General features: G+C 38.7%; 1 protein-coding gene across 1 annotated transcript; it reads right to left on the minus strand.

The window, feature by feature from the left end:
• Window positions 1–280: 280 nt before the first annotated feature.
• Window positions 281–16,233, minus strand: LOC143880279 (uncharacterized). Its single transcript, XM_077383124.1, has 6 exons — window positions 15,941–16,233; window positions 10,946–11,122; window positions 7,537–7,662; window positions 3,698–3,853; window positions 2,385–2,549; window positions 281–902 (listed from the first exon to the last, which is right to left on the minus strand). The coding sequence occupies exons 1-6, from the start codon at window positions 16,163–16,165 to the stop codon at window positions 519–521; spliced, it is 1,233 nt and encodes a 410-aa protein (XP_077239239.1). The 5' UTR covers window positions 16,166–16,233; the 3' UTR covers window positions 281–518.
• Window positions 16,234–26,315: the final 10,082 nt, after the last annotated feature.

Raw genomic sequence — 26,315 nt, forward strand, 5'->3', positions numbered from 1 at the left:
AAGGTGAAAGGATCTACCCGGCTAGGTGACTAGTCTAAAAAATTAGCTTGGAAACAGAATAGCTTAATGCCAAAGGCCCAGTTCGTTCGTATAAGATTATGAAAACCGATTGTGAGTGCCAAACCAATTATTGGACTCAGAAATACGATTAAATTTGAGTCCAATAATCGGTTTGACACGCACAATCGGTTGTCATAATCTTAAGAGAAACGACTCGAGACTTAATTTGTTAGGCTCAGCAAAGCCAAAAGTCTGAATAATGGCGATTAAAATGAGATAATTAGCAGACAATAAATCATGATTATATTAATAAATTATAGAACACAAGGGTGAGAAAATTACAGATTGCGGATACAAAAAAAAGTGACTGATGGGCAGAACACAAGGGTGAGAAAGTTACAGATTGCGGATACAAAAAAAAAAATGACAGAGATGGGCAGATCATCAAGCCGAAAGATCAAAAAATAATGTTACAGGAATCAAGCACAAGAAAAAAAGAAAAGAGAAGGGCACTTGCTTCAAACGGAAGGGAGCGAGCTTTGTTGTTTCAGATCTTCACATGGTGGCTTCGAGACAGGGCTAACTGGAGCCTTGACGGGGTTTGGTTGAACACCTTCGGCTGAAAGAACGGAGGGTGGGGCTGACATAGTGACAGCAGAGGGGACCTTGAAGCCTGGTGGTGGGGTAGGGACAGGACGAGAATCTGCAATCTGCTGTGTAATTGGGATGGGGCCTACCTCAGTCACCTCTTCGATTCCCTCGTCCAAATAGACAACATCTTGCATGGTGAGCTGGTGATATTCAACAATCTCTCTCAAGAAACGGTTTTCACGTGCAAAGATGGAATTCTCGTGTGCCAGACGGGCCTTCTCAGCCAACAAAGTCTCAAGTTGGAGGCGTATCTGTGAGAGCACAGCCACAGTTTTAAGACTTCTGAGTGTCTTGGCATTTTCAGCCAGTTTGGATGCAGAGGACAGCTCCAGCATGCTTAATGTGCAGGTTTAAACTAATTCAAAGGCATAGTAAAATAATATATATGGACAATTGTTACATACACGGACTAGATTCGCAATCAAATCCGCCTTTTGTTTTCCTAATTAGATTCGGGTTGAGCTACAGTTCTGAGAACCTGGAGCATTTGAAAATAGTTGTGCACTAGAATCGTTCGTGGTTCATGTATTGGTGAAAATTTAGTAATGAAGATACTATCAATCTGTGTGTGGATTCATAACATATATGCAGATAAAATATATGCATCCTTTCATGCTAATGTTCAGAAACTGTCTAGACCTTGCCAGATTGCACATATGTATCATATATTAGATGCGTAAGTACGGAGATCATACCAATAGTTCAGAAACTTCAATAAATCAGGGAAGCCAAAATCACGAGTCAACATTGAAGCTGGGGCAAACAAAGTGAACCCAGATGAGTCTCGAGTATACCCGTGAGCTTCTGAATTCTGATATTGAGAAAATGTGAATACCAACACTCTTCAATTGTAATGAATTTTTCAACGACGTTCAATACTAAGAATATTTCAAAACCACCCAAACTCATGGATGTGTTGGACTCTATAAAAGGGCGTGTTGGACTCTATAAAAGGGCATCTTTGAGAACCACGGAAAAAATCATAGAATATTTGCTTTCCTAAGGGAGAGAAGGGTAGTGAGGGTTCGTGGGAGAGAGATTTGAGAGGGCGGTAAGTGAGGAGAGCATGTGATGGATTGGAAAACAAAGGGAAAAAAATTCCCTTCTTAAAATAGGAATTTTGTTTCCCCAGTTTACCAACCACATCCCATATCCCCCCCCTCCCATCCTTGCAGCTCTTTGCCTCTCCTACGTAAGGTAAACAAATATTCCATGAACTTTTTTTCATGGTTCCCAAACATGCCCAAAGAGTATATTAAATTAACATTACATATCTACATCCAAACATATTACTCAAGCCAGCTTTCTTGGGCATTATGTCAGGGTGCTATACACTATGCAGCCTAAGCATCTTTCTGAACCACCCACACCTTTGTCTATGCCATAGTCTTTATATCCATCCAGAAATGGGTCCATACAAATTTGTTACATGCATGTATGCGTTACAAATGCTGAAGATATCACAGAGCATGTTCAAAGGACGTAAATATGCTAATTTGATGACTTAATATGCTAAAGTCAGCCCTATCCCTATTCACTTTTTATCCATGGTTTCATTCATGAATCATCGTATCCCTATTCAAACGTTATCCATGATTTCATTCATGAATCATCTTAAAAAAGAATATCAAGAAAATGAGATGCTTAGATCTAACTCTTATTTTATTTTATTTTTGAATGGTTGCTAAGATCTAACTCTAAGAAAGCATTAATTAATTGAAAAGAATACAGACCAGATCGTCATCCTCTGGAGTATCTCCCTTTTCTTGACTCTCCCTGAGAATTTTGTTCTCCTCCTCCAGTTGAGTGCATCGTTGCTTTGCAAAAGCCAAGTCTGCTTTGACAGTTTTTAGCTCTCGCAGAAGAACCTTGGATTTGGCAGCCATCGCATTTGCAACCTGCATTCCAAATGGATGCTAATAGTCATACATTTCACCAATGCCCGAAAGACAAGACGCATTGGAAATAATGTGGCAAATATTTGAGCCATCCAGAGGCAAAAATGACTGATAGACATCTTCTGAGAAAAGCTATGGCATTTTAGAAAAGCTATCACATTTTAAGTTTCCATAACAGCAACTGCAGGAAGCACTGATTTTATAGAAACTAGGCACAATAAATGAATAAGAGCTAGTTTTCAATAAAATAAGGGACTTCTGGGCTGGCTCAGTAGAGCCAAAGATGAAAATGAAGACATCAAACTGAGTTTTTGAATGTTGGTTTCATTTATTTTGGTCCCTGCACAAATTCTTCCCTCTCCAGAAAGCTTAGATTGGGCACTTTAGTTAGGAGATACCCAGGGATGGTTCATTTTAATTTTGGTCATTTCAAGAACTCTTTCAGGTGTACAAATTCAAAGTGGCTCCAGTCAGTGCCTAAGAACTCAAAACTTGGAAAATACTTCTAAGCTCTGATTTCAAAGGAGTTGATTTTTTCAAGAAATCGATAACTCAATTATGCCAGTTATGAAAGAACTAATCATGAAAGGGAACAGAGGGTGTGGATTATGTGGAGGTGGATGAAGGATACCTTTAAAGAGAATGAAGAGAACATACAAGGAAAATGAATTTCCTTTGAATGTATTTAGAATGAAAAGGGTTGATTTTAAGATTTTTTTTTTTAATATTAAAAAAAATTTACATTGATAACCTCGTGCCGCCCCCACCACCAAATTGAAGAAAAATGAGTGATAGGAATGAAAAAAAATAAATTAAAAAAAGAGTGAAATTAAAAAAGATTATATTAAACTAAGACGTGTATGGAAAACTCATTGAGTCACTGATAGCATCAGGGATTCTCAAAAAACAGAAAAAGGAATAACAAAACAACTCAAACCATTTTTATTTTTTTTTCAAAAATTCTTCACAACTGCTAAGCTCAATGACAAATGATTTTTTTGACCAAGCACCAATCCAAGGGCTGAGTTTATGAACATTTGTTTCGGAAAGTAGCCCAGGATTTCAATTAATGTGCATGGAAGAAAGCCGGTCCACATGTGCAAAAGACTATCCCTATATGATCCAGTGATACACATTTGCCACCTTACGTCGCGAGATGCCTTCAATTGAGTTTCTTGGTCTGTTTGCATCTGGGGTGGTTGCCGTGGGCCAGATATATCAGTGGCTTGATTTTGTGTATTGGAACCACTGCCTCCTTTCCTCCTGATATGCAACTTGTGAGTCTCCACAATTGTCCGGCCTTCCTGAAGTATAAATATAGTATCAGTACATAGAAAGGTTAACTGCAATAGCTTCAACAGATCACAGAGAGTGCATGGATACTCTAAGCTAGTGTGAGTTTTTAAGCACCTTGATGGTGAAAGGAATACGGTGCACATATATTATATGTATGTGTGTCACTCTCTCTCTCTCTCTCTCTCTCTCTCTCTATATATATATATATATATATATAGTCTCTCTCTCTCTCTCTCTCTCTCTCTCTCTCTATATATATATATATATATATATATATATATATATATATAGAGAGAGAGAGAGAGAGAGAGAGAGAGAGAGAGGAAAGGGTTCCTGTTAACGTTAGCAGCTAGCTTAGCTGCTAACGTTAGCGTAAAACAAGGGTGGGCCACATTGTTGGCCTGATCCTAAGCATTCATTTGAAAGGCCCCGTCATGGATGGGGTGTGTACCAAAAATCAGCTTTATTGTATCATCATAGGATGTCCATTTGTTGGGGTGAAAATGGACAGATACTGTTTGTCCACTAATCTGCCCATTTTTCACCCCACAAATGGACACCGTAAGATGTCCAATGGAGCTGATTTTTTGTCGACACCCTATCCATGGTTCCTTCCAAATGAATGCTTTGGATCCTCCCACCAATGCTTTGGATCCCACCTCCACAGGTAAGCTTACCTAACGTTAGTAGGAACCCTTTCCTCACACACACACACACACACACACACACACATATATATATATATATATATATATATATATATATATATATAGGGAAAATGTTTGTATCTCTATAGGATCATCCCAACTCCTCGATTTGTGGAGGTTAAAATGGATGGGTATAAAGCTCCACAAATCTGTCCATTTTTTACCTCCACAGTGCAGAGGGATAGGATCTAAGTTATAAAATCCATTTCGTTACGGCCGGAACACCAGAATTCCGATTCCGGAACAAAACACCCCATTATTTCGTTCCGGGCCAGATTCCAGTGGATTCCGGTTATCCCGGCGAAGACCGGATATCCAGACGAAATGGGCGAAACAACCTGTTTTGTCCAGAATTGAATGAAAAGGCGAAAAAAATTCAAATTTTTTTGGAAATGCCATTATGACCGTTGGATGTGTTTTTTGACCCTTCTACCCTCATTTTTTGACCGTTTTATAGCCGTTTGAAGCGTATTTTCGTCTTTTTGCATCCAAAAGCCTTCACACCACTATATATATATATATAACCATTGTTTTTCACCACAACACTTTCCCACGTACTATTAGCTACTCTAAGCTTCTTTTAGACTCTTCAAGTTCCTCTAATATCTACATTTTAAGTCTTCCCCATCCAAAGATCCAAATAAGTTGGATTTTGGATCAAGATCAAGATCAATCTCATTCTCAAAGGGAAGGAGCAAGGCTTCAAAGTACTACAAGCTTTCACTATACAATACATACAACTACACTACAAGACAAGGGCTTATCTCCTCCAACTAAGGGTTCAACTTCAAAGGCTTTTATCTCCGATCTCCTCCATTTCTAAAGGCTTCAACTTGGAAGGCTTCTACTATCTCTTCTCCAAAACGCTTCAACTTAAGGGAAGTGAAAGCTTTCTTTGATTTCATTTCTTTTCGATAAGTTAATTTCATTTCCTTATTCTCTTTTTCTTCAGTTAAACTTAAAATACAATATGAGTTTGGGACCTTCTTGAGGAGCCTCGTCTATTGGTTCCGCACTTGCTAGATCGGATGAACCCGCATGGGTTTATGGCCTAGTGATTCCGAGCCAAAGAAACTGTGTTAAATGCACTTTTGTGATAAACTGGTTGGAGCACCAAAGATTGAATGACCTGGTGTTTGTCCATTATAACCTCAAGTTTAAAGAAATGTATGCTACTTGATTGAAATTAATGTTCTCATATCTCACCTCTTAACTTTAAAGTTTAAATTTTCAACTTACTACACTTACTCATTTGTGTTGGACATTATTTTCAGGGACTTAAAGAGAAAATCTTCTACAACTAGCGACCCACTGAATATAAATCACCTAGATGTTATGATGGATTGGGTAGCGGAAGATGACGATGTTATTTTAACGGTAGAAGACATTGGTTGGGAAAATATTGAAGCACATACTAGAGTTGTTGGGGCCGCCGACGACGACACAAACCTTGAAGATACTCCTTCTGGAGATGGTGGTGACGGCGATGACGAGGACTATCACTCGGTTGAGTACGATAATCCTCAACCATTCGATTCACCATGCCGATTTAGAGATGGCATCTACTTCACCTAGTGAGCTATGCTATGAGAGATGTGATTTAGAGATGTATTTTTCTTTTTTTCTCGTGTTCTTGTACTTTTTTACATATTAGTTGTAGTAAACATTATTTTTTCAAGTAATAAAGATGTCTTTTTTCCATATTTTATTCATTTAATTGTTTATTATATTTCCAAACAATTTCTATTTTTATTTTTTTGGATTTTTTCATATTTCTTAACTATAAAAAAAATTCCCTCGTCGTAGCGAAACGAAAAGTTTCGAACAAAATGCTAAACGAAACATCGAAAAGTTCCATTCCGGTTACCAAAACGAAACGAAATTTATAACTTAGGATATGATGATCCTATGGAGCTGATTTTTGGGGCACACCCTATCTATGTGAGGGCCCATCAAATGAATTCTTTAGATCACTCAAACAATGTGAGCCCACTGTGTTTCTGGCCGACCGAGCAGATAACACAGTAGATAAATTTATCTACTTCGTCGGCGAAAACACAGTGGGCCCACATTGTTTGGATGATCCAAAGCATTTATTTGATACGCCCTCACATAGATAGGGTGTGCCCAAAAATCAGGTCCTTAAGATCATCCTAAACCTTCGAACTGTGGAGAGGTAAAAAATGGACAGATTTGTGGAGGTTAATAGCCGTCCATTTTAATCTCTACAAATCAAAGGGTTGGAATGATCATATGGAGCTGATTTTTTGGGCACACCCTATCTATGTGAGGGCCCATCAAATGAATGGTTTGCGTCACCCAAACAATGTGGGCCTCCACTATATTTTAAGCCGATGGAGTAGATAAGTTATCTACTCAATTGAGTAGATACACTTTCTTCACACACACACACACACACACACACACACACACACACACAGGATCAGTATCATCATATATAGAAGAAAGATCACACGGATGCATTGTATTACCATGCTTCCAAGTTTCTATAGGGGCAGATCATGATTGATCTAAGCCATTCATGGGATCGACCTCACCTTCGATGGTTCAATGCCCTACAATTGTTAAGAACAGGTGATCCTAACTATCTAATCAAGATCAGTAAAAGAAACAGTATAGAATATAAACATGCAACAATCCAGATTCAATGGCCGAAATGGCCATTGAATACATAATTAAAATGGTTGATTTTCAGGCTATGGCCAATTTGAGGTGAACCACACCATGCAAGTATTTCATATCAATCAATGTTAGGTTCATGTATATAATATAGCTAGGAAGCATGGCAGTACAATGCACATTCATAATGAGCACGATCATTCCCCATATATATACCAACGAAAAGAAGAAACATTATCCAATCAAGTGAATTAAAACTCAGATTCTAGTAGCAAGGGGTGCCAATGATTTAACTGGTGAAAAATTTTAAGCTGATCTCTCAAGAAACTCCAAAAGAAACTTACCTCCAAGGCATTTCCGATGGTACCACCAATGTAATTAAGAGAAGAAGTGATTGCATCTAAACCTTTCTGAAATTTAGGACTTCCATTCTTCCGGTAGCCCTCGGGTGATAGATGTGACTGATGATACTGCAATCAGAAAATGAAACTTAAAACAGAAAAAAAAATTATAAAATGTGATTCCATTGCCCACAATGAAATATCTATCTACAGCAGGCCAACCCAGATCTAGATATTTGAAAATTGGCTTGAACTCCACAATAGTTGAAGTTTGATCATGGGGGCCTAGGCATTTGTAACATCGATGTCATGAATTGAGAGTTGCTAGGCAAATGGTTATGGAGATTTGGGTAGGAGAGATCTCAGCTCTGGTTGAAGGTGATAAAGTAGAAGTACAGAGCTAGCTTTGGCAGTTAGAATCCACGTGGAACCCACAGATAATTAAAGGACCAAAGTGGTTACAATGTGGAGACATCATGAAGTTAAAGATCCCCTTTTTGAGAGGAATTCGATTTGGGGCTAAAGGAGATGGAGTAATTTTCTGGAGAGATCCTTGGTGCAATGGGGTTTCTTTGAATGATTTACTCCCTGACCTTTTCGCAGTGGTGATAAACAAAATACTATAGATTCTTTTAATTGCATCGATGGAAGGGGCGGCCTGGAATTTCCTTGACTGGAAGATAGAGAAGGTTGCGTCACTATTGGAGATTTTGGACTCAATTTTTATAGTAAGGGAGGGGAAGGATGCCAGACTTTGGATTTGAGCTACAAAAGGAGTTTTCAAGGTCCATTCTTTCTACCATCATCATTATCGTCAATTGACCATCAGAATCTTATTTAAGACCACAATCCACCCCCGAAAGCACAAGCTCTAGGAGGAGCAAGGATCCTACAGATCCTGTTAGCTGGCGAGGAAGACCTGATATCACATCTTCACTCATTGCAGGGTGGCCAGAGCGATTTTGAGCTTGATTCTAAATCGATTCGGTTTGGCTTGGACTTTTCCTCATATATATGAAAGCTGGGGCCTGGAGGTACGTCCCTTGGCCTTTAAGGGGAAGGACTTTATAGAGCTTGGCCCTCTCGGCCGTCATTTGGAAGATCTGAAAAGAAAGAAATAAACATATCTTCAAAGAGAAATCTAAAGGCCGCTACTCTATTTATCAACAGGCTCTATCATGATAGATCATTGGGCGGGAGCTCTTCCTTGCTTTAGGGGAATTTTCAAATGTACTTTGAGAAGCTCCTGGAATGAGACCTGCATTAGCAAGGGGGTTTCTAGTTCTACCCCGCATTGGTCACCTCCCGCTACTGGGCTAAGCTGAACTTCGATGGATACAACTTGGGAAACCCAGGGTCTGCGGGTGTGGGGGGCCTTCTTTGAAATGAAAATGGCTTTACTAAGTGGGCTTTCTTTGGCCCTATCGGGGTTAAGGATTCAAATAAGGCAAAAGTGTATGCTATCCTCCATGCGGTTCATTTGGTTGATCCCAATGATATCGATAACCTTATTGTGAAAGTTGACTTTTTATATGTGAATAGATGGCTGGGCCAAAGATGTTTCCTCCCTTGGAGATCCATCGATGTGATAGAAGAAATCCTGGATCGCATTGAGGATCATTCTGTGAAGTTTCAGCATGTGTGGCCGTAGGCAAATAGCAAAACAGATCGGCTTGCCTGATCTAGGGTAGATAGGCCTTGTTTAGAGCTTTTTTATTTTCTCCCCCCTTGACTCCGTTATGTTTCTTGCTTTATGTTTATCTTTACTTTGGTTTCGATTTTGACCATCTCGGTCTCCAAGTCTAGTCCATTTCTTTTTCCCTTTAATAAACTTTCCGCTGCGATTTAAAAAAATCTAAGTCTGATCGATTCAAAATCAGTTGAGTGTGCTGAAGTCACCTCTTCCACCGAATGGCCGATCTAGCTGTCCGCTGGGTCACAAATCCTAAATCACTTGTTTCTTCCTTATAGGGTTCTGCTTTTCTAACCCCACAAACCCTAAATCAAATTTTCCTTTTGCAGACCTTTAGATCCCAAGAGGAAAACCTCCACTCTCTTGCACAGAGATTAAGCTTGGGGGTGTGGGGGGTGAAGGGAGGCTGGGTGTGTGGATAATAGGGGAAAAGAATAGATTTGGGTCTCTGAGTGAAAAGGAGAGAAGAATATTGGGGTTGTGACTGCGGATATGGAGACCGCGGGTTGAGAAGGTCACCGGACTACGGCCAAATGTCGGATCTTCCCTCACTTCTTTCTTTATTTTTCTCCTCTTGAAACCCTCCTCGAAACTCTTTTAGCTCTAAACCCTAACAAATCTTCCTTGGATAGATCTGGGTTTAATGGTGGAGGTTGGGTCGACCGGTGGTTATGGGGGAGATCGGATTCCAGTGGACGGAAATGGAGATGATGGTGCCGATTTTAATGGAGGGGCTTGGTGGCACGAGGTTAGGGCTTGGTGACCAGCGGTAATGGAGGTCGCCGGATACAAAGTGTTTTTTTTTTTTTTTTTTTTGGGGTGGGGGGGAACCATAGTGAGATCCAGAACATTGCTGGGAAGACCGATCCTAACCGGTGAAGGCCGGATCTGGCTGTTGGGAGGCCTTTGGGAAGCTGAATTTGACCGGAGGCCTTCGGGTCTGGCAGGAGTGCCTGTTTGGTCCAAAGTTATCACTCAGACCTTTTACCTTTTGGCCGGAGGACGAATATGGAGGTTGTGGGGGACTGTCAGGAGACCGGAGATGGAAGGACTTTGAGGCCGTAGAGGCCGTGAGCGGCCCATGGGATGCCGAATGAGAAGGCCGCGGGTTGCTGGATATAGCAATGGAGATGAGGATGGAATAGATTTGGTGCCGGATTTAATGGGGGTCCATCGGAGCTTGGCGGTGGTGTGAGGTGGAGGCCGCTGGAGATCGGGTGGTGAAGATGGTTATCATGCATGGTTAGGGGCGCACAATAGCTCTAGGTCTTCGAGCAAGATTTTTGAAAATCGAAATCGCCAGCTGGATTGAGGTGGAGAAGTCTGTGTGGCATGGCGGACATGTGTCATGACTTGGTGGGGCCCATAAATATGGCACTTTTGTTGGATTCAATATAAGTAGGATATTGGGTAATGTAATGGGGAATGGGGACGGGTAGCATATAAAGGATATGTAAGCTACTTCTATTGTATGTAGTGGGTGATATTGTTGTAGCCTGTTAGGGGATAACTTGTCCCTTATTTGGCACTCGGAATAATAAATGTCAATTTAAAAAAATTAGGGGACAACTTGTCCCTTATTTAGCACTTTTTTGGAATAATAAATGTCAATTTAAAAAAAATAAATCAGTTGAGTGCTCAATTAAGTTTTTTTTATGCCCCCAACAATAAATATCCCAAAAATGCCCACCAAACATTAACTACTACTTAAAATCTCACCTGGACACCTGTTGATGTTTCGAGCATCTGGGGTCTTGTTCTGCTAGGCGCTTCAAATTGCTTTGCAATATTGTCATCCTCGAGAATTGACTTTGCTTTCCTAGCCAAAATGCCCCAAAACCCATCCTTTGACTCATTTAGAGTTTTCATCGATGTATACTCATATGCTGTAGAATCCTACATTGGAAGCGTCACAACAACATCAACAAAAAAATTGCCACTGATCAAAATTTCTTTAGTTAGTTCGTGGAACTTAAAACATCAAGAAAAGAAATGTTATAACATAAGAGCTCAGATTTTGAAAATTAACATGAAAAGAACTTAAGAAAGAAGCATACATCATTGCTTGAGTTAGAAACGAGGGCTTAGCTGCCAAATTATTGTAAAAGTACCCCAAGTCTTGACAAACAAGTACAAGGTTTCATTTGAAGATAGGCAAATTTGTAGTTAAGATGATTGGTTATTTATGCAACACAGCAAAAGAGAACGAACATCCTAATTCTCTAGATGTAACTGAAATTTGGTGAAACCATAATATACAAAGCCATAACCAATAATTAAAATGCATATTTCTTCCCAATCTCGTTAGTCTTGTTAAGATATCGCATTAAGCTCTTTTTATATAGCCTACGCTTTGTCATTTTGTCGTTTTCCCTTCAATAAGGGCAAATATTGTAATTTATCCATCTTAAGTAAGTGGTTAGCAATGGTTGAAGTAGGGTGAAATGCCACTTCTAAATGATAGATCATGGCATTTAGCTTTTTGCTCTTGATCAACCGGTTTGATACCATGTAAAATTGTTCTGATAATGATGTGAAGAAGAAGAAAAGAGTACCAATGGATGTGGAGAGAAACATTCATTTGTTTTAAAAATTATGTATACAATGTCTTCTATACATTAATACATAGAATGATGAAAATACCCACGCATGGTATTTTATACCACAAATGATGTTCAAGTTGTTACTTTCAATCCACACAGGTTAAGAGCTAAGTGGATGTCCAAGAAAAGTGCCTTGCCCACTGCTGAATTTGCATGTTGCATCGAGATGCATGTGTCTTAAATCAAACCATCAAACACATTTTATAACAATGATTGGGTTTCCAATGCTACATCCATCAAAGCTAATCATGGTTCATGTCATAGACTAAACCACACATTATCATTTTGTGCAGCTTCTAGCAATTACTACATACCAAAGTGTTCAGTGGGGGTTGAGGTTCTATGATTAGCAGACCATTGACTTCCCTTATGAATGTACCTACTTTGGAGTTGGTATATGTGCATTCTAATATTTTTCCAAGATAAAATATGAGCTACCAGAAGTATAATGGGGGCCATTTCTTCAATGATCCAAACAATTTCAGTGTTAGACCTTGCTATGAATGATCGATGCACCAAAAATCATTCCGATGGGAAAATTTCTAAGCCTCCTATTTGTGGAGGCTTTTTCCCACCGTTCATTTAATGAGCACAATTTGGAGGGTTAGTATTGTCCAACGGGTGTGGATTTTTGTGCACGACCCGTCCATAACAAAGCAACTAAGAGATAATAAGTTTAAATTATTGAAAAATACCCCCACCAGACACACATGTACTCTTGCCTGCTCATATTTTACCTTGAAAAATAAGCATATGTATCACATAACAACTCCCCTATCTCAGAGGGTATCAATAAAAAATAGTACAAACAAGATGCTTGTGCCATGTAATGAGAGCTATTCAATGCAATGTGATGAAAGTGAAGGGCCATGACAATGAGAAGCAAGTCTATAACATGTCACACTCGTCAAGTGCTAACTGCATGATAACCACTAAAAAGCTTGGTATAAGATATTTTCAATGTGATTTTAAATAATTACTCACAACCAAGGTTTTAAATTTCAGTTTCGGGGGTAATTTCGAACCCCACCCAAACCGAAATTTCGGCCGAAATTTGGTAATGGGCGACAAATTTCAAAATTTTGGGTAATTTCGGTTGAAATTTGTTAAAGGATTACAAAATTATTATTTTTCCTGTAATTTCGGCGAAATTACCGAACCGAAATTTTGAAGTTACATTCCGGAAATTTCGGATTTCACCCATTTCGATTTCGGCCTTGGGCGAAATCCGAAATTTTGGATTTCAGCCGAAATTTAAAACCTTGCTTACAACATAATCACCAGCACTAAAAGCCAGCTAAATACTTCACCACTATGGGACCAATTTGAAAGTCTATGAAATCCTATCCACATTCTTCTATTAGTCTTTACCCACTATTTCCCTATATTAAGAGCTTAAATAGTATCCAGAATTTGTGTCAGAAGAAGAAGTACCCACACAATAAAGAATCATCAAGGACACTAAACTGGATGCCTAAGAACAAGGGTCTTCTTCAAACCTCAGAAAGGAGAATTTTACTAGACAACTGGCCATGTTGGGTGCAACTCCATTAGGATTGAGTCAGAAACCAAAACAGAATTTCAACTTGACCTTTCCAAGTATAATATAACCCAATTTACTTCTGTTTTGAAAATCAGGTTAGAATTCAAGTCAAAATACAGGTTGAAATCGTATTGAGTTGGTCAATACATGCAAACATAAAGGAATTTGACATGAAGCAAGTCATAAATCATAGTTCAATATGCATAGTTTATTATTGCACTGGTCATTACATTAACAGAGTTGCACGTACAATAGCACAAGAACATAAAATGAATTTGAATGCTCTGGTTGAAATTAGATATGGATTGGATCAATATCGACCCAAACTCTCCACAGTACAAATCATCTTCTTCTCAAGATATGGTTACCTTGTCTCAGTAGCTACCATATTGTGAAGCGAATTAGGGACGCAAAACGTGAAACAAAAGTGACAAACGTTGGAAAAAAAGTAGAGGGAATGAAGAAGCAAAAGGAAACCGTGAGAGAAACACATTGTGAAATATTTTGGGAAACATGTTAGAAATGTTTGGAAAACGATAGAGAAGCCTCGTGGGAAATGCAAATGAAAAATGCAAGGGAAATACGAGAGGAATGCCCCTAAAGCACGTGAGGAACGTCGCTCCAAAACGTGAGAGAAACACACATAGTAAGCTTTAATTTTATTTTAGTTATTTTTATCTCATTAATCCAAATGTTTTCCTTTTTAATGTGCATTTCTATAACTTCTTCTGCATTGTTTTGTGGCTTGGCGATTTGGAATTTGTTAGTTACAATTTTCTACAAGCTTTTACACATTGTATTTTTTTATTTAAATTAGAAGCACAAATTGATTACATATTTATGTTCTTTACATATTTTATTTTCCTAATAAATTTTTACTTATATTTATTACTATAAATTCTTTTGTTTCTGTTTTAATATATATTTAAAAAAAATTGATGTAATTTTCACAAAACGTTTCCGGTCAATTTCACATACATTTACCACACATTTCCCGTAAGTTATATATATCTCAAAAAAATTTGACGTAATTTTCACAAAATGTTTCTGGTCAATTTCACATACATTTACCACACATTTCCCGTAAGTTTCCCAAGTATTTCGTACATGTTACACGTACTTTCCCAAATATTTCTCATATGTTTTTCCAACTTTTTTTTTCACATTTAATTTTTGTTTTCGAAACACGTTCCCCATCTCCCCCAGTTGTTTCTAGGAACTATGGATTTGATCCATAATGTCAACCATTTCTAGCATCCTCTTCCTCACTCAAGTACAAAAGATTAACAATCTTAACAAATCAAGGACGGAAGTCTCATCCTACGGAAACTCTACGCTAAATCTAAAGAATATCATATCTAATAGATAGATAGAACGCTTCCAATAACAAGAGAGAATGTCCAACTAAGGCGAATACCAAGAATGTTAGAGACACTTAAATATTAGGCCATTTGATTTATTCCACTAGCATGCTTGTAACTAGAATTTTGACATCTTTAAAAATGGATCATTCAAGAAACCAAATTTTGCAGTTTCAGGCATTGGTGCCTAACAACTTTTTAGATCATTTCGAGTTTTTGAAGGCCCTTGTTTCCAGAATTGGAGAATTATGGAGAGTTCTGGACATAGTCCTTTCATCTGCTTCATCAATCCAAATTTGAACCATTTCAGTTTTTATCATCAAAATAGAAAAACCAAATCGAATTGGACCTTGTGCCTAGAACTAAAAACTAGTCAGCAGTTACATACTCGATATAATGACTTTAATAAGAACTTCCAAATATCCTGCTTTTATAACAATGCAATGTGACTAGATATACAAATCTACCACATATTTCAAAAAAATTTATGCGGTGATTCTTGAAAAACATATGTTCATAAAACCATATCTCAACCATTTATCTTGCTTATGGTGCAGATATCAACCATTTTCATCATCCTTTATATATTTAGGGAGAAAAGATATTTTTTTTGAAGAGGTTTAGGGAGAAAAGATATGAAAATAAAAAAGAAAAAACTTCATGAAAATAAAAGACATAATCAACTGATTCATTCCAACCATAACAAAAAACTTTCTCTATGTCATATCCCAAGTAAATAACCAAAGTGTAAAAACTAAAAATATAATCTAACAAATTCCACAGACACCAAACAAAATTAAACAAATTACGATATGCATAACAAGTAGATCTGTACAGATTCAAAGTAACATTTCAGATTCCAACTCCATCAGCCATCAGTTTCAATAATAACAGAGGACAAATAAATAAAAATTATCCCCATCGACACAAGCTGACAGAAACACAAATCCAAACGTCTTATCCATATCATCATTTTCCAAAATTTTGTTCCCCCAATCAAAACCCCAGAATTTCCACCTATTCAATTGAAAAAAAAGCCACCACACCTCCAACCATTTCTAAAGATCCATCAGACAATTCCCCTAAAAATCAATCAGCTATCATCCCAAAACCCTAAATTCACAACCGATATCTCTAGAAAAATAACACACATTCATTCATGAAAAATAAAAAAAACAAAAATAGCTAGTAAGGATTAGAAATGGACCTGATTGGGAGATGAAGAGAACCTTTCTCGATTGGATTCTCTGAAAGGAGGTGAAAGAGCGGATTCGCCATAAGCAGAGGAGAAGGAGGAATCGCGATGAGCGGAGGAAGCTCGGATCGCCTGAGCGGCCAGAGATGAAGATGATGAATCATCCGATAGGGAACTGAATTCATCTGTTAAGATAGTAGAAACCCTAGAATTCCCCTGTTTCCTTCTATAAGCCATTCTAAGAGCATTGAGAGAGAGCGAGAGAGAGAGTCTTAAATGGAGATTGAAGTGGCCCTAAATTACCATTAAGTTCCGTAAAGTTGGGGGCTGTGGAGAGGGGAAAGATCCTAATTAGTGTCCATTCATCATGATGTACACGTGGCACAATTGTGGATGGGGTCCTGATTACTATCGAGTGATCCCGACCGTTTGGTTTCATCAATGATTCAATGTTGGGTGATTTGATCATTGGCTTATAAATGGACGGCTACAACTAAAGGGAGGTGATTTTTTCACCCCCTTAGGATTATTCGCCCCACTTTTAACGTCAAATTTCGGCAGACTTTAACGCTTTTTGACGTCAAATCATTTAAACAGGGGGCACATAATCCTACAGTGGACTAAAATGGGTATTTGTCTTTTCGTTTTTAAACTAGTTGAAGACCCGTGCGTTGCATGGGAAGGGAAAAAAAAAAAAAAAAAACAAAGAAAAAATATATATTGTTCTAGAGATGAAAGCTTGAAAGGTAGCCTGTCTTATGGGAAGAAAATGATATGCAGTTCTTATAAATTAAAACTTCAAAAAAAAAAAAAAAAATGGAAATGGAAATAATATTTCCACCTCTATTGTTTATCTTTTCTTAAAAAGATCTAATTTTCTTGTATCATCCGGCTCTGTTCACTTGTTTTCCCGGGAAAGGAAAAGAAAGGAATCTGACGTGGCAAAATGGAAAGAAAAGGAAAAGAAACTGTGATTTTCTCATGCTTTTTCGCTGTTCACTTGCCCAGAAAATGAGGAAAAATATGCAAGAAAGTTATTTTCTCGCTGTTCACTTGCCCAGAAAGCAAGGAAAAATATGCAGAAACCCATATTAAACATATTTTGCATAAGATTTTTTTTTGCATTAAATGCTACCGCATAAACAACACGTACATAGATCCCTAATCCATTCAAATGAACCTAGCAAAGCTTCTATATAGGATCTTTCCATTTCAGGATTTGGGGTATTTGGGTGTAAATTTTAGGATTTTTTTCACGAAATTTTCAATTAGTGAGACTATGGACAAAATAATGGGCAATGACATTGCAATCAGCGTTCCTGTTTCAATGACCCCAATATCAATAAGGCTTATCTACAAGGGGAAATGATAAGTGTGCCCCTTTTCATTACTTGGGACACCCTGGTGCACTTTCTTTATGACTGCAAAGAGGCAGCTGTATATGACAAGGGAAAGATTGAAGGGACCTGATTGCCATCGTACACTGCACTTGGGTGTCCCAAGTACTGAGGGCGCATTTACCATTCCCATGTACAAGAGGCAAGTGAATTTCTTCTTTAGGATTAGCAATGAATAGAGTACCATGACATATTTGTTGAGGGAAATGATAAATGTGCCCCTTTTCATTACTTGGGACACCCAGCTACAGTGTATCTATGACTGCAAATGGGACTGATGTACTTCACATTTGAAGGAATTAAGTGACCTGATTGCCACGTACAATGCGGCTGGGTGTCCCAAGTGATGAAATGGAGCGCATTTATCATTTACCTTTGGTTAATAAGAGGTGTAATAGTATGGTGTACACGCGTAGCCACATACCACTTTAAAGTATTCTTCCTGCTAAAAAAATATGCCGGTTGACAAGTAGTTTAACGATGCTTTTTGACCAAAAAAATGTCTCAAGTTATTCAATCAACAAGCAAGTTTACATTCATCATTGCCTTCTTTGATAGGTTTCATAGGAAGTCACACTTCAGCCTCAAAACCTTGTTAATCAAGGGCCAAAACCCAGTCCTTCTAGTCCAATAATTCTGTATGCAAGCAGATTGCTTTCTTCTCATCATCAAGTTGTACCACTTAGGGGGTTGGGCCTGTAGCTCAATGGTTGAGGCTTTGTTTCACAACCTTGAGGTACCAGGTTCGATCCCATCTTATCAATTAAAAGAAAACGGTTTACAGCTTACTGTCAAGGAAACTAATACTAGACACACCACTCTTTAGTTTGAACTTCTCTCATGGGCTGTTACAACACCAGCAAACCTCTACAACCAACCGACGGCATTATCAAAGGAAGCAGGAATAATGACCATTTTTCTTTCTTCGGAAAACAAAAAAAAAAACCCACATGAAATAGCAATACACTTGATTGATAGATAAAATGGAGGATGAAAGTTCAGCTATAATGAAAAACTGTATTGGGTTTATGGAATCAGTCAATCAGGAGGCAAGGATTTAGGAATACTTAATCATACCTAACAAAAACAGATTAAATGGAAAATGAAATGTAGAGACAAGCAACATCTCTCAAATCCTATGAAGTAAACCTCATGAATCTGTTGGTTTTCTTTCCAATCATCACCAAAAAATTGTTCATAAAATGTATTTTACATTAGACTATAGTAAGCTCCAGGCAGTGGAAGCCGCCTAAAATTCTATGAACCTTTTCAAAGATCTTCGACTGTGGGACCATGCTGGTTTCAGAAATATCTTTGTGCATAGGAGCACTTTATCCATGACAGACGAGTAGGAACATTTGGAGACACCCTAAAGAGTCATAAGATTAACCTGTCAGGGAAGCTTTTATTGAGTACTGCGGTCACCTTCTGTCCATTTACTCCAGTACTTCTCTACGTTCTTCTGAGCCCAGACAACCGCCGCATGTGTAGCTTGAGGGCCCAGGCTCGAGAGAGCTATTAGATGTATTAGTCGATTCAGTGTTTTCCATGTATTGAAAGGAACCTAAATAAGAGAAGGGAGAAAAACCAATGTAAGAAAATAGCAACAGATACAAAGAGAAATGTGAGAAAAAGAGAGCAAAAGATTAGAAATAGAGAGAGCTCATCTTCTCGGTAATGAAGCACATTTTACACATACAGAAATGAAGCACATTTTTTACACATACCTTCATTTCTACAATGAAAAAAAATAAGAAAACAATTTAATAGTTAGAGCCCAATAATTTAGAAGAATCATAGACAATGAAGTTTTATCTGAATAATAATCATTGAAGAATCAAATCTTACAAAATGGAGCTATTGAATATGGCACGCCACAGAGTTTAAACAGCTGGACAGGACCCATTACAAATGACAATCCCACAAGAAGAGCTACCATTGAACTCTTGGAAATTAAACAGGCCACTGATATTCCCGCTATCATGTTCAAATAATGAGACAAACTCACCTTGTCTCATTAACAAAAAATGGCAGTGCAAATATCATTAGCTTGTAAATGTAGGGCATCTCCCATTGTCTCCGGTGCAGTGAGTAGTGTATCACATTAGGGTAGTCATAGGATCATAGCATTATTAACCTGGGACAGCAAACTCCAAAAGTGAAGTTTAAGATGGCAGTGATTATTTGGAATGGGTACAGTCTGTCTGGTTGTTCATTGGTGGATGAGGAAAAGTTGAATACACAAACAGACGCATTCAAGAACCAGATCAGTTGGATCCTAGCTATGAGAAGTGGGAAGCAGAAAACTTAATTGTGATGCTGTGGCTCTGGCATTCGATGCAGATGTCAATAAGTAAAGATTTTCCCTTCCTAAAGAGAGCAAAAGAAATATGGGTATCGGATGAACAAGCATACTCCTAGGTTGGGAACTTTACAATGTTGTAAGAGTTGCAACAAGAGATATTGCATCTACGATCGGAGGAGATGCCCTTAGTGGTGTACTATCCCTCCTAAGGAGCAAATGAGAAGAAAATGATCATTATCAGTGGTACACCACATCTGTTCTACTATCTCTGTAGCTCATGCAGTCACTTCATCTAGTACAAGTTCTACAGGCCATCCTTCTACACATGCAACCTAATATCCATCTCAGTAGGTTTCAATTCCCTCTAAGAAAATAATAACAAATCTATAAAGTCTAATCCATGTGATGACTTAGCTTGAAGGACCATCGATCACATGCACCTCCCCTTTTTCCCATACAAATGCATTTTGAGAACATAGGAGATTGTATTGTGATCAAAAGGCTACAATCAGCATTGCATATCATCTAGTACAGCATCATTGAACAAATAATATTGTAACTTGCAAGTGGACAGACACTTCAGCAAGGAGAAATTGGATGCCGACCAAATTTGCACACCATTATGAATCTCCCTTTTTCCCACACTCTCCTCCTCTTCTTTTCTCTCTTCTACTCTCACATAAACCCTTAACTTTACACCAACAATAAATTGGCCAAAAGAGCTAATAGTAGTATGTGATGTTACTTCCATCAAGCAAATAATCAAAATGCCATGAATCACAAAATAATCAAACAACTACCAACATACCTTCTAGAGAAATAGCTAGAGAAGTAGCGTATAAAATTTCTTGCGCATTCAATTGTTTTTGAAGAGTAAACTCCTTTCACACCTGCAACCCAATGATGCAATGTGCTTATTAGCATATAAGAAACATCCTCAAGCTTACAAACAAGTTTAAACTTTAAAGAATTTTTTTGGCATTAAATGCTACCGCATAAACAACACGTACATAGTATGATCCACCAACAGAAATTAAACATAAGTTATAACATTTCTACCAAAGTCTTTGTACACCCAAAATATAGATATACACACATTAGTTCATCTATACGGTTCAACAAAAAATACATAAACATCACAAAGCCAAACGGCACAGAATGCGCCCCAACATCTTCACTCGATCCATCTCGTCCAGAGAAAGGAAGGCCTCAGCTTCCTTCTGATACCCATGCAGGTGAACATAAGCACCAATGAGCTCACCTCTAGCGAAACCATCAATGTTCAACACGGCATCTTTGAGGTCAGGGAGGCTGTGTACCTCACTACTAGTAATTTTGGCATCAGCAACCATTTTAATGCCCAGTCTGCATATAAAACCATAATGTGAGTCAACATACCTCATAAACAAGTGGAAAAAAGTCTAAAATGCTACTGTCATAGGTACTAACCCCACACCAATGGCTAACCCCAAAAACCAAGGAACATTGTGGATGTCCTCTTCACGCTTGTCTTTGAAATCCTCATGGCTCTCAATATATGCATTTAAGGCTGCTTCTGCCTCATTCCTTGTGGCATAGGAGCGATAAGATGCTCCACTATACATGTTCACTTGAAGGTGACAGTCTGCCCAACTCTCGAATATGCCCACCTGTCGTCCCTTGAAAACCACATAAAAGTTATCCTTCGTCATTACCTGGTACCACATAAACAACACATAAGCAATTTTTCCAACAACAAATTATAGATAAACAACGTTTACTTAGATGAGAGGCAAATATCATCCATGGATAAACAACGTTTAGCCAAAGATCCCAATCTTCACATAAATCTAATATATCTAAACATTACACCCATCCATAAAACCAATAGTTTCATCAAACTATTACACCCATAGTTCCATCCATAAAACCTAGTTCCATCCATAAAACCAACAACACATAGTTCCATCAAACAAATACACCCAAAAAATATATAAACATAACACATACATAGTTCATAAGTAAAACATAACACATCCATAAAAAGACCCAAGAAAAAAAAAACCATCAATCGAAACGGTTCAAGACATAGACCCAGCCAAACGGCGCAGAATGCGCCCCACCATCTCCACTCGGTCCATCTCCTCCAGAGAAAGGAATGCCTCAGCTTCCTTGTGATGCCCGTGCAGGTACACATAAGCATCAACCAGCTCACTTCTGGGGAAACCCCCAATGTTTAGCACTGCATCTTTCAGGTCAGGGAGGCTATGCACCTCACCAGTAGTAATTATGGCATCAACAACCCTATTAATGCTAGAATACACAACCTGCAACTCTGATAGAAGTGCAGCATTAGGACACTTCTTTGACTTCTTCCCACCACTAGCAGAAGTTGGGCCCCTGATAGGAGAAGAGTCACTGTAGCCCATGCTAACATCTACGCCAGGTGTAGATGAAGAAGTTCTACCACGAGGCGGAGTACGGAGGAAGCTGTTGTCCATATCATCGAGCCCAACCGGAAGGGTCGATGACAAAGCACCATGTGTGTCCTGCGTCGTCTGAGTGGGATCCCTTCTTACATCCCTGACATCCTCCCCACGTGCGTAATCATCATCGCAGACAGCTTTCATTTCTTCGTAGAGGGGATACCGTTTGCTAAAGAAGCGTTAATGTTCTGGATGCAACTGTAAAAAAAGAAAGGAATTGTCATGGAATATTATTTAAACATGTAACTTATGAATGGAGGAAGCGATATATGAAAAATAAATATTACCCTCAAGTATTCATACTTCACTTCTTCGTCAACCGATAACTTGCATATGGTTTCATCCCAGCCAAAGCCACTGAGATTTATGATAGAGTTCAGAGTCCTGTACGTTGTCTTCAGTGTCTTCAACCGATTTTTCACATGCTCTTTCGTTAGGGTCATGTTCAGGACAGTAACCAGTTCCTACGCAACAGCAAAATAAGCGCACTCTTTGAACCCAGCACGGGTCTTCTGCCCCTCCGCTATCTGATTTTTAAGGGCTGCCAAGAGAGCCCCATCCATAGTCTGATTCCATGAGACATTCACCTTCTTATCCGCTGTACCTGCAGTTGCTTCCATCTCGCCTGCAAATTTTCGAAACACTTCATATAAAAAATATTCAATCATAGAATTATAGATAACCAATAGGCATAAGCAATCATAGAAGTTACATTAACCAATACTGTAGCAAACATAGAAATTATATAAACAGATCTCAACCTAGCACACCAAATGAGTATCTATAAAAATAGTACACCATAAAGAAAGGAATATAAGCTACAGTTCCAACAAAGTACACATCGAAAATGTAAACAGAAGTGCGCAACTGTTACGTCGTCGTCGTTTCCCGACGACGATGGGCTTGGAAATCATTCTACATCTGATTCATGATTGTGGTTATAATGTTACGACCTTCCCTTAAATCCTCGGCCCTGGTCATAGGAGGAGGAGGAACAGGTCCTTCCTCCTCTTCCTCTTCAGGTGGAAGCAATGCCAGCTCATTATCAACATCCTGAATGTAGGCATCATCAGGCATCTCCCTCCTAATGTGGTTGTGGACGCAGCAACATGCCAACACTATGTCAATCTGCTTGTCATATGAGTACATGGGTGCTGAATTTAATATGCCGAATCGCTTCTTCAGGACACCAAAAGTTCACTCGATTACATTCCTCGCCGAAGAATGCCTTTGGTTACACAACTCCTCGGGTTTTCTAGGTTTGCGCCCTCTAATCTGATTAAGATGGTAACCAATTCCTCAGATTGGAGTTATAAAATCGGACAGGCACGGATACCCTGCATCACCAAGGTAAAACTTTCCTACAATCAAAGAAGGATTATACTTTAATTAGCTATGTACTACGGGAACTGCATCGGTAGAAACGGAATAATAAGGTAACTATTACCTGGCAAAATAGGAATCCCGTTTTGCTTTGATATGACAGATGCTAACACTCGTGAGTCTGATGTCGACCCCTCCCACCCACGAAGGACGTATGTAAACTTTAGGTTAAAGTCGCAACAGGCTAACACATTTTGGGATGGGAAGTGCTTGCGACAATATATCTTTTCTGACTATCCTGAGATACTTTTGCAGGAATGTGCGTCCCGTCAATTGCACCGATACAATCCTATAATATGGACATTCAGATGTCAACCATCATTGTCAACATGCCTCAATTACTAACCTACAGTCGAAATACGTAGCTATCGTAAACGTACCTTAAAGTAAGGCATGAAATTAGGATTATCAAGGATTGCCCGTGGTGTCTCCCTTGATGGACGTACTATGAACATGTATTGCAGAATGAGAACAGCATCGAGAACATTATTAAAATACTTTGAAACAGTTGCCCCAGACCTTCTTGTGGTTGCCCTAACAGTACGATTCCTTTCGTTGTGTGCAATCACACTTAAGAAAATCATAACTTGTTCTTCAACAGTGCAATGAATTGTGTCTTCCAGCAAGGTAGTGTTTCTGAAAAGGCCCACGAAGGTGCGGAAGCACCGAACATCCATACGAAGAAGAGCAACACAATAGTCCTCTGCATTCGTGATACGTCTAACAAAGGTCCTACGGGTTACGTAGCCGCTTTCGTAAGGTGCTTTTGTAATATTCTGCTCTAGGTATAGTCAAACCCTAAGCGTAACGGCAGCCGCCGCAGAGATTACTATAGTTGCAGCTCGAAGGATCAACATGCGTCTATCTGCTGGCTGTCGAGGCATGATGGTAGCCCTACAAAATACTAAAAAAACACATAATTGAAGATAAGAACCCAACCACCAAAGATACCATAACCACAGTCACAACAATTGAAATAAAACTCTCACATCCAGCAACAATCATCCACAACAACAGACACCCACATTAAAACCTCCAAAAAAATACAAAACCCTTCTTTACCAATTGCCGAATAAAACGACAAGTAAACTGAAAAATGCAAGCAAGCATCCACCGAGGCATTATATATTGAGAACCATGAAAGAGGCATTATATATTGACACCCCTAATTGAAGCCCTATTTTCCAAAGTACTGTAAAAAAAATTAACAGATAAACACTACAATAAACTTCAAAAAAACCGAGCCCCTACTAAAATCAGTACAATGAAAGCCTAATTGAAGCCCTATTTCCCAAATTCCGAGCCCAGATGTCCCAAATGCAGGCCCTATTTTCCCGTTTGCTAACCAACCCACGTTCAACCCAAACACAAACATGGAAAAAAAAAACACAGAAAGGCGTATTTGCAAAAAATAGGAAAAAAACAGAGAAAAGGAGGGGCAGGAGACGAGATCTAACCTGTTTTTAATTGGCCGGAGGGGAGAGCTCGTCGAAGAAGGTGATAGCACCGGCCGGATTCGTCGAGAAGAGGACAACCGTACAAATCCGAATCCTATGAACCGTAAAAAAAACAACACTCAAATCTGGATTTGCAGAAAAAAGGAAAAAAAATGACTGAAGAAGGTAGAGCTATACGAGATCTAACCTTTTTTTGGTTGGCCGGAGGGGAGAGCTCACCGAAGAAGGTGATATCGCCGGCCGGATTTGTCAAAACCTTTTTTTGGTTGTCAAAACCCTAATGAAAAAAATACCCAAAACCGAACTCTCAAAGCAGAATAACCCTAAAAGCTTACAAATCGGAGCCCTAACAACCTTAAAAGCTTATAAAACTTAAAAAAAATTTAGCACTAACCCCACAGAAATGAAAAAAACAATAAGGCATTCCACATTTGAAGAAGAAAGACGAAAAAAAGGAGTAAATGAGAGAGAGGGAGAGGAGATCTAACCTTTTTTTCCTCGCCGGAGGGGAGAGCTCGCCTGATATGGTGACGGAGCCAGTGGGTTTCGTCGGACGGTTGTAGCGAGAACGAATGTTTCGAGGATGGGAGGCCGACAGATTTTCCCGAGAGTTTATCCCTTCCTTTTTCCCATCTATTTCGTGGGAAAATAGCAAAGGAGTTGGGGAGAAAATTTGACTTTCCACGTCAATTTTTTTCCTTTCATACATTTTCCACGTCCTCTACCTGCTTTCTCGAGAAAGCATGCGAACATGGGAAAAAATGGTTTCTCGAGAAAATTTGGGTTACGTTCCCATCCTTTCTTTTCTTGAGAATACAACTGAACAGAGCCGAAGGGAAAGAAATAAAAATCGCAGTTTAAATCAACAACTGAGTATACAGTATTTCCAAACAACACTTAAAGAATACAATGCCTATAAAGGGAAAGAAATTAAAATAAAAAATTGAATGAACAGTTTCACCACACTGCACTTAAAAATACAATGCTATCACCTAGAAAAGGAAAAGAAATCAAAATTACAATTAAAATCAACAGGCACGTAAAAAAATAATAAGCATGCCTACTCTCCAGCAGCATCATTTCCATTTTCTATTAATACAATAAACATTAAATCAATTATTGATTTAAAGAATGGGTTCAAGAAATTGGAAAATCATTTACTGAAAGTCCGGAGATAGAAGGAGCGCATGCAACTTTATGTGTGTGAAACATCATCTAACAAAATAATTTGTCCATGAAAAAAGAAATTCACTCACGATTCATGCAAATTAAGCCCAATGACCACATAATTGCTCAAAATTTCTGACATTTAGACTTGGCGTTGAATTTGCCAATGAACACTTTGAATCCAATATTAATAACTAAATTCATGCCCACTAA

The sequence above is a fragment of the Tasmannia lanceolata genome, unplaced genomic scaffold, assembly GCF_043159265.1.
Source record: "Tasmannia lanceolata isolate RefF3 unplaced genomic scaffold, GAP_Taslan_0.1 ptg000006l, whole genome shotgun sequence".
Lineage (NCBI taxonomy): Eukaryota > Viridiplantae > Streptophyta > Magnoliopsida > Canellales > Winteraceae > Tasmannia > Tasmannia lanceolata.

Excerpts from the sequence above, each read along its gene's own strand:
- LOC143880279 (XM_077383124.1), bottom strand. The coding sequence starts at position 16,165 with ATGGCTTATAGAAGGAAACAGGGGAATTCTAGGGTTTCTACTATCTTA. Across the intron at positions 7,663-10,945 it reads AAACATCAACAGGTGTCCAG|TATCATCAGTCACATCTATC; the intron begins GTGAGATTTTAA and ends TTCTGATTGCAG. Across the intron at positions 3,854-7,536 it reads CCATCGGAAATGCCTTGGAG|GAAGGCCGGACAATTGTGGA; the intron begins GTAAGTTTCTTT and ends TTTATACTTCAG.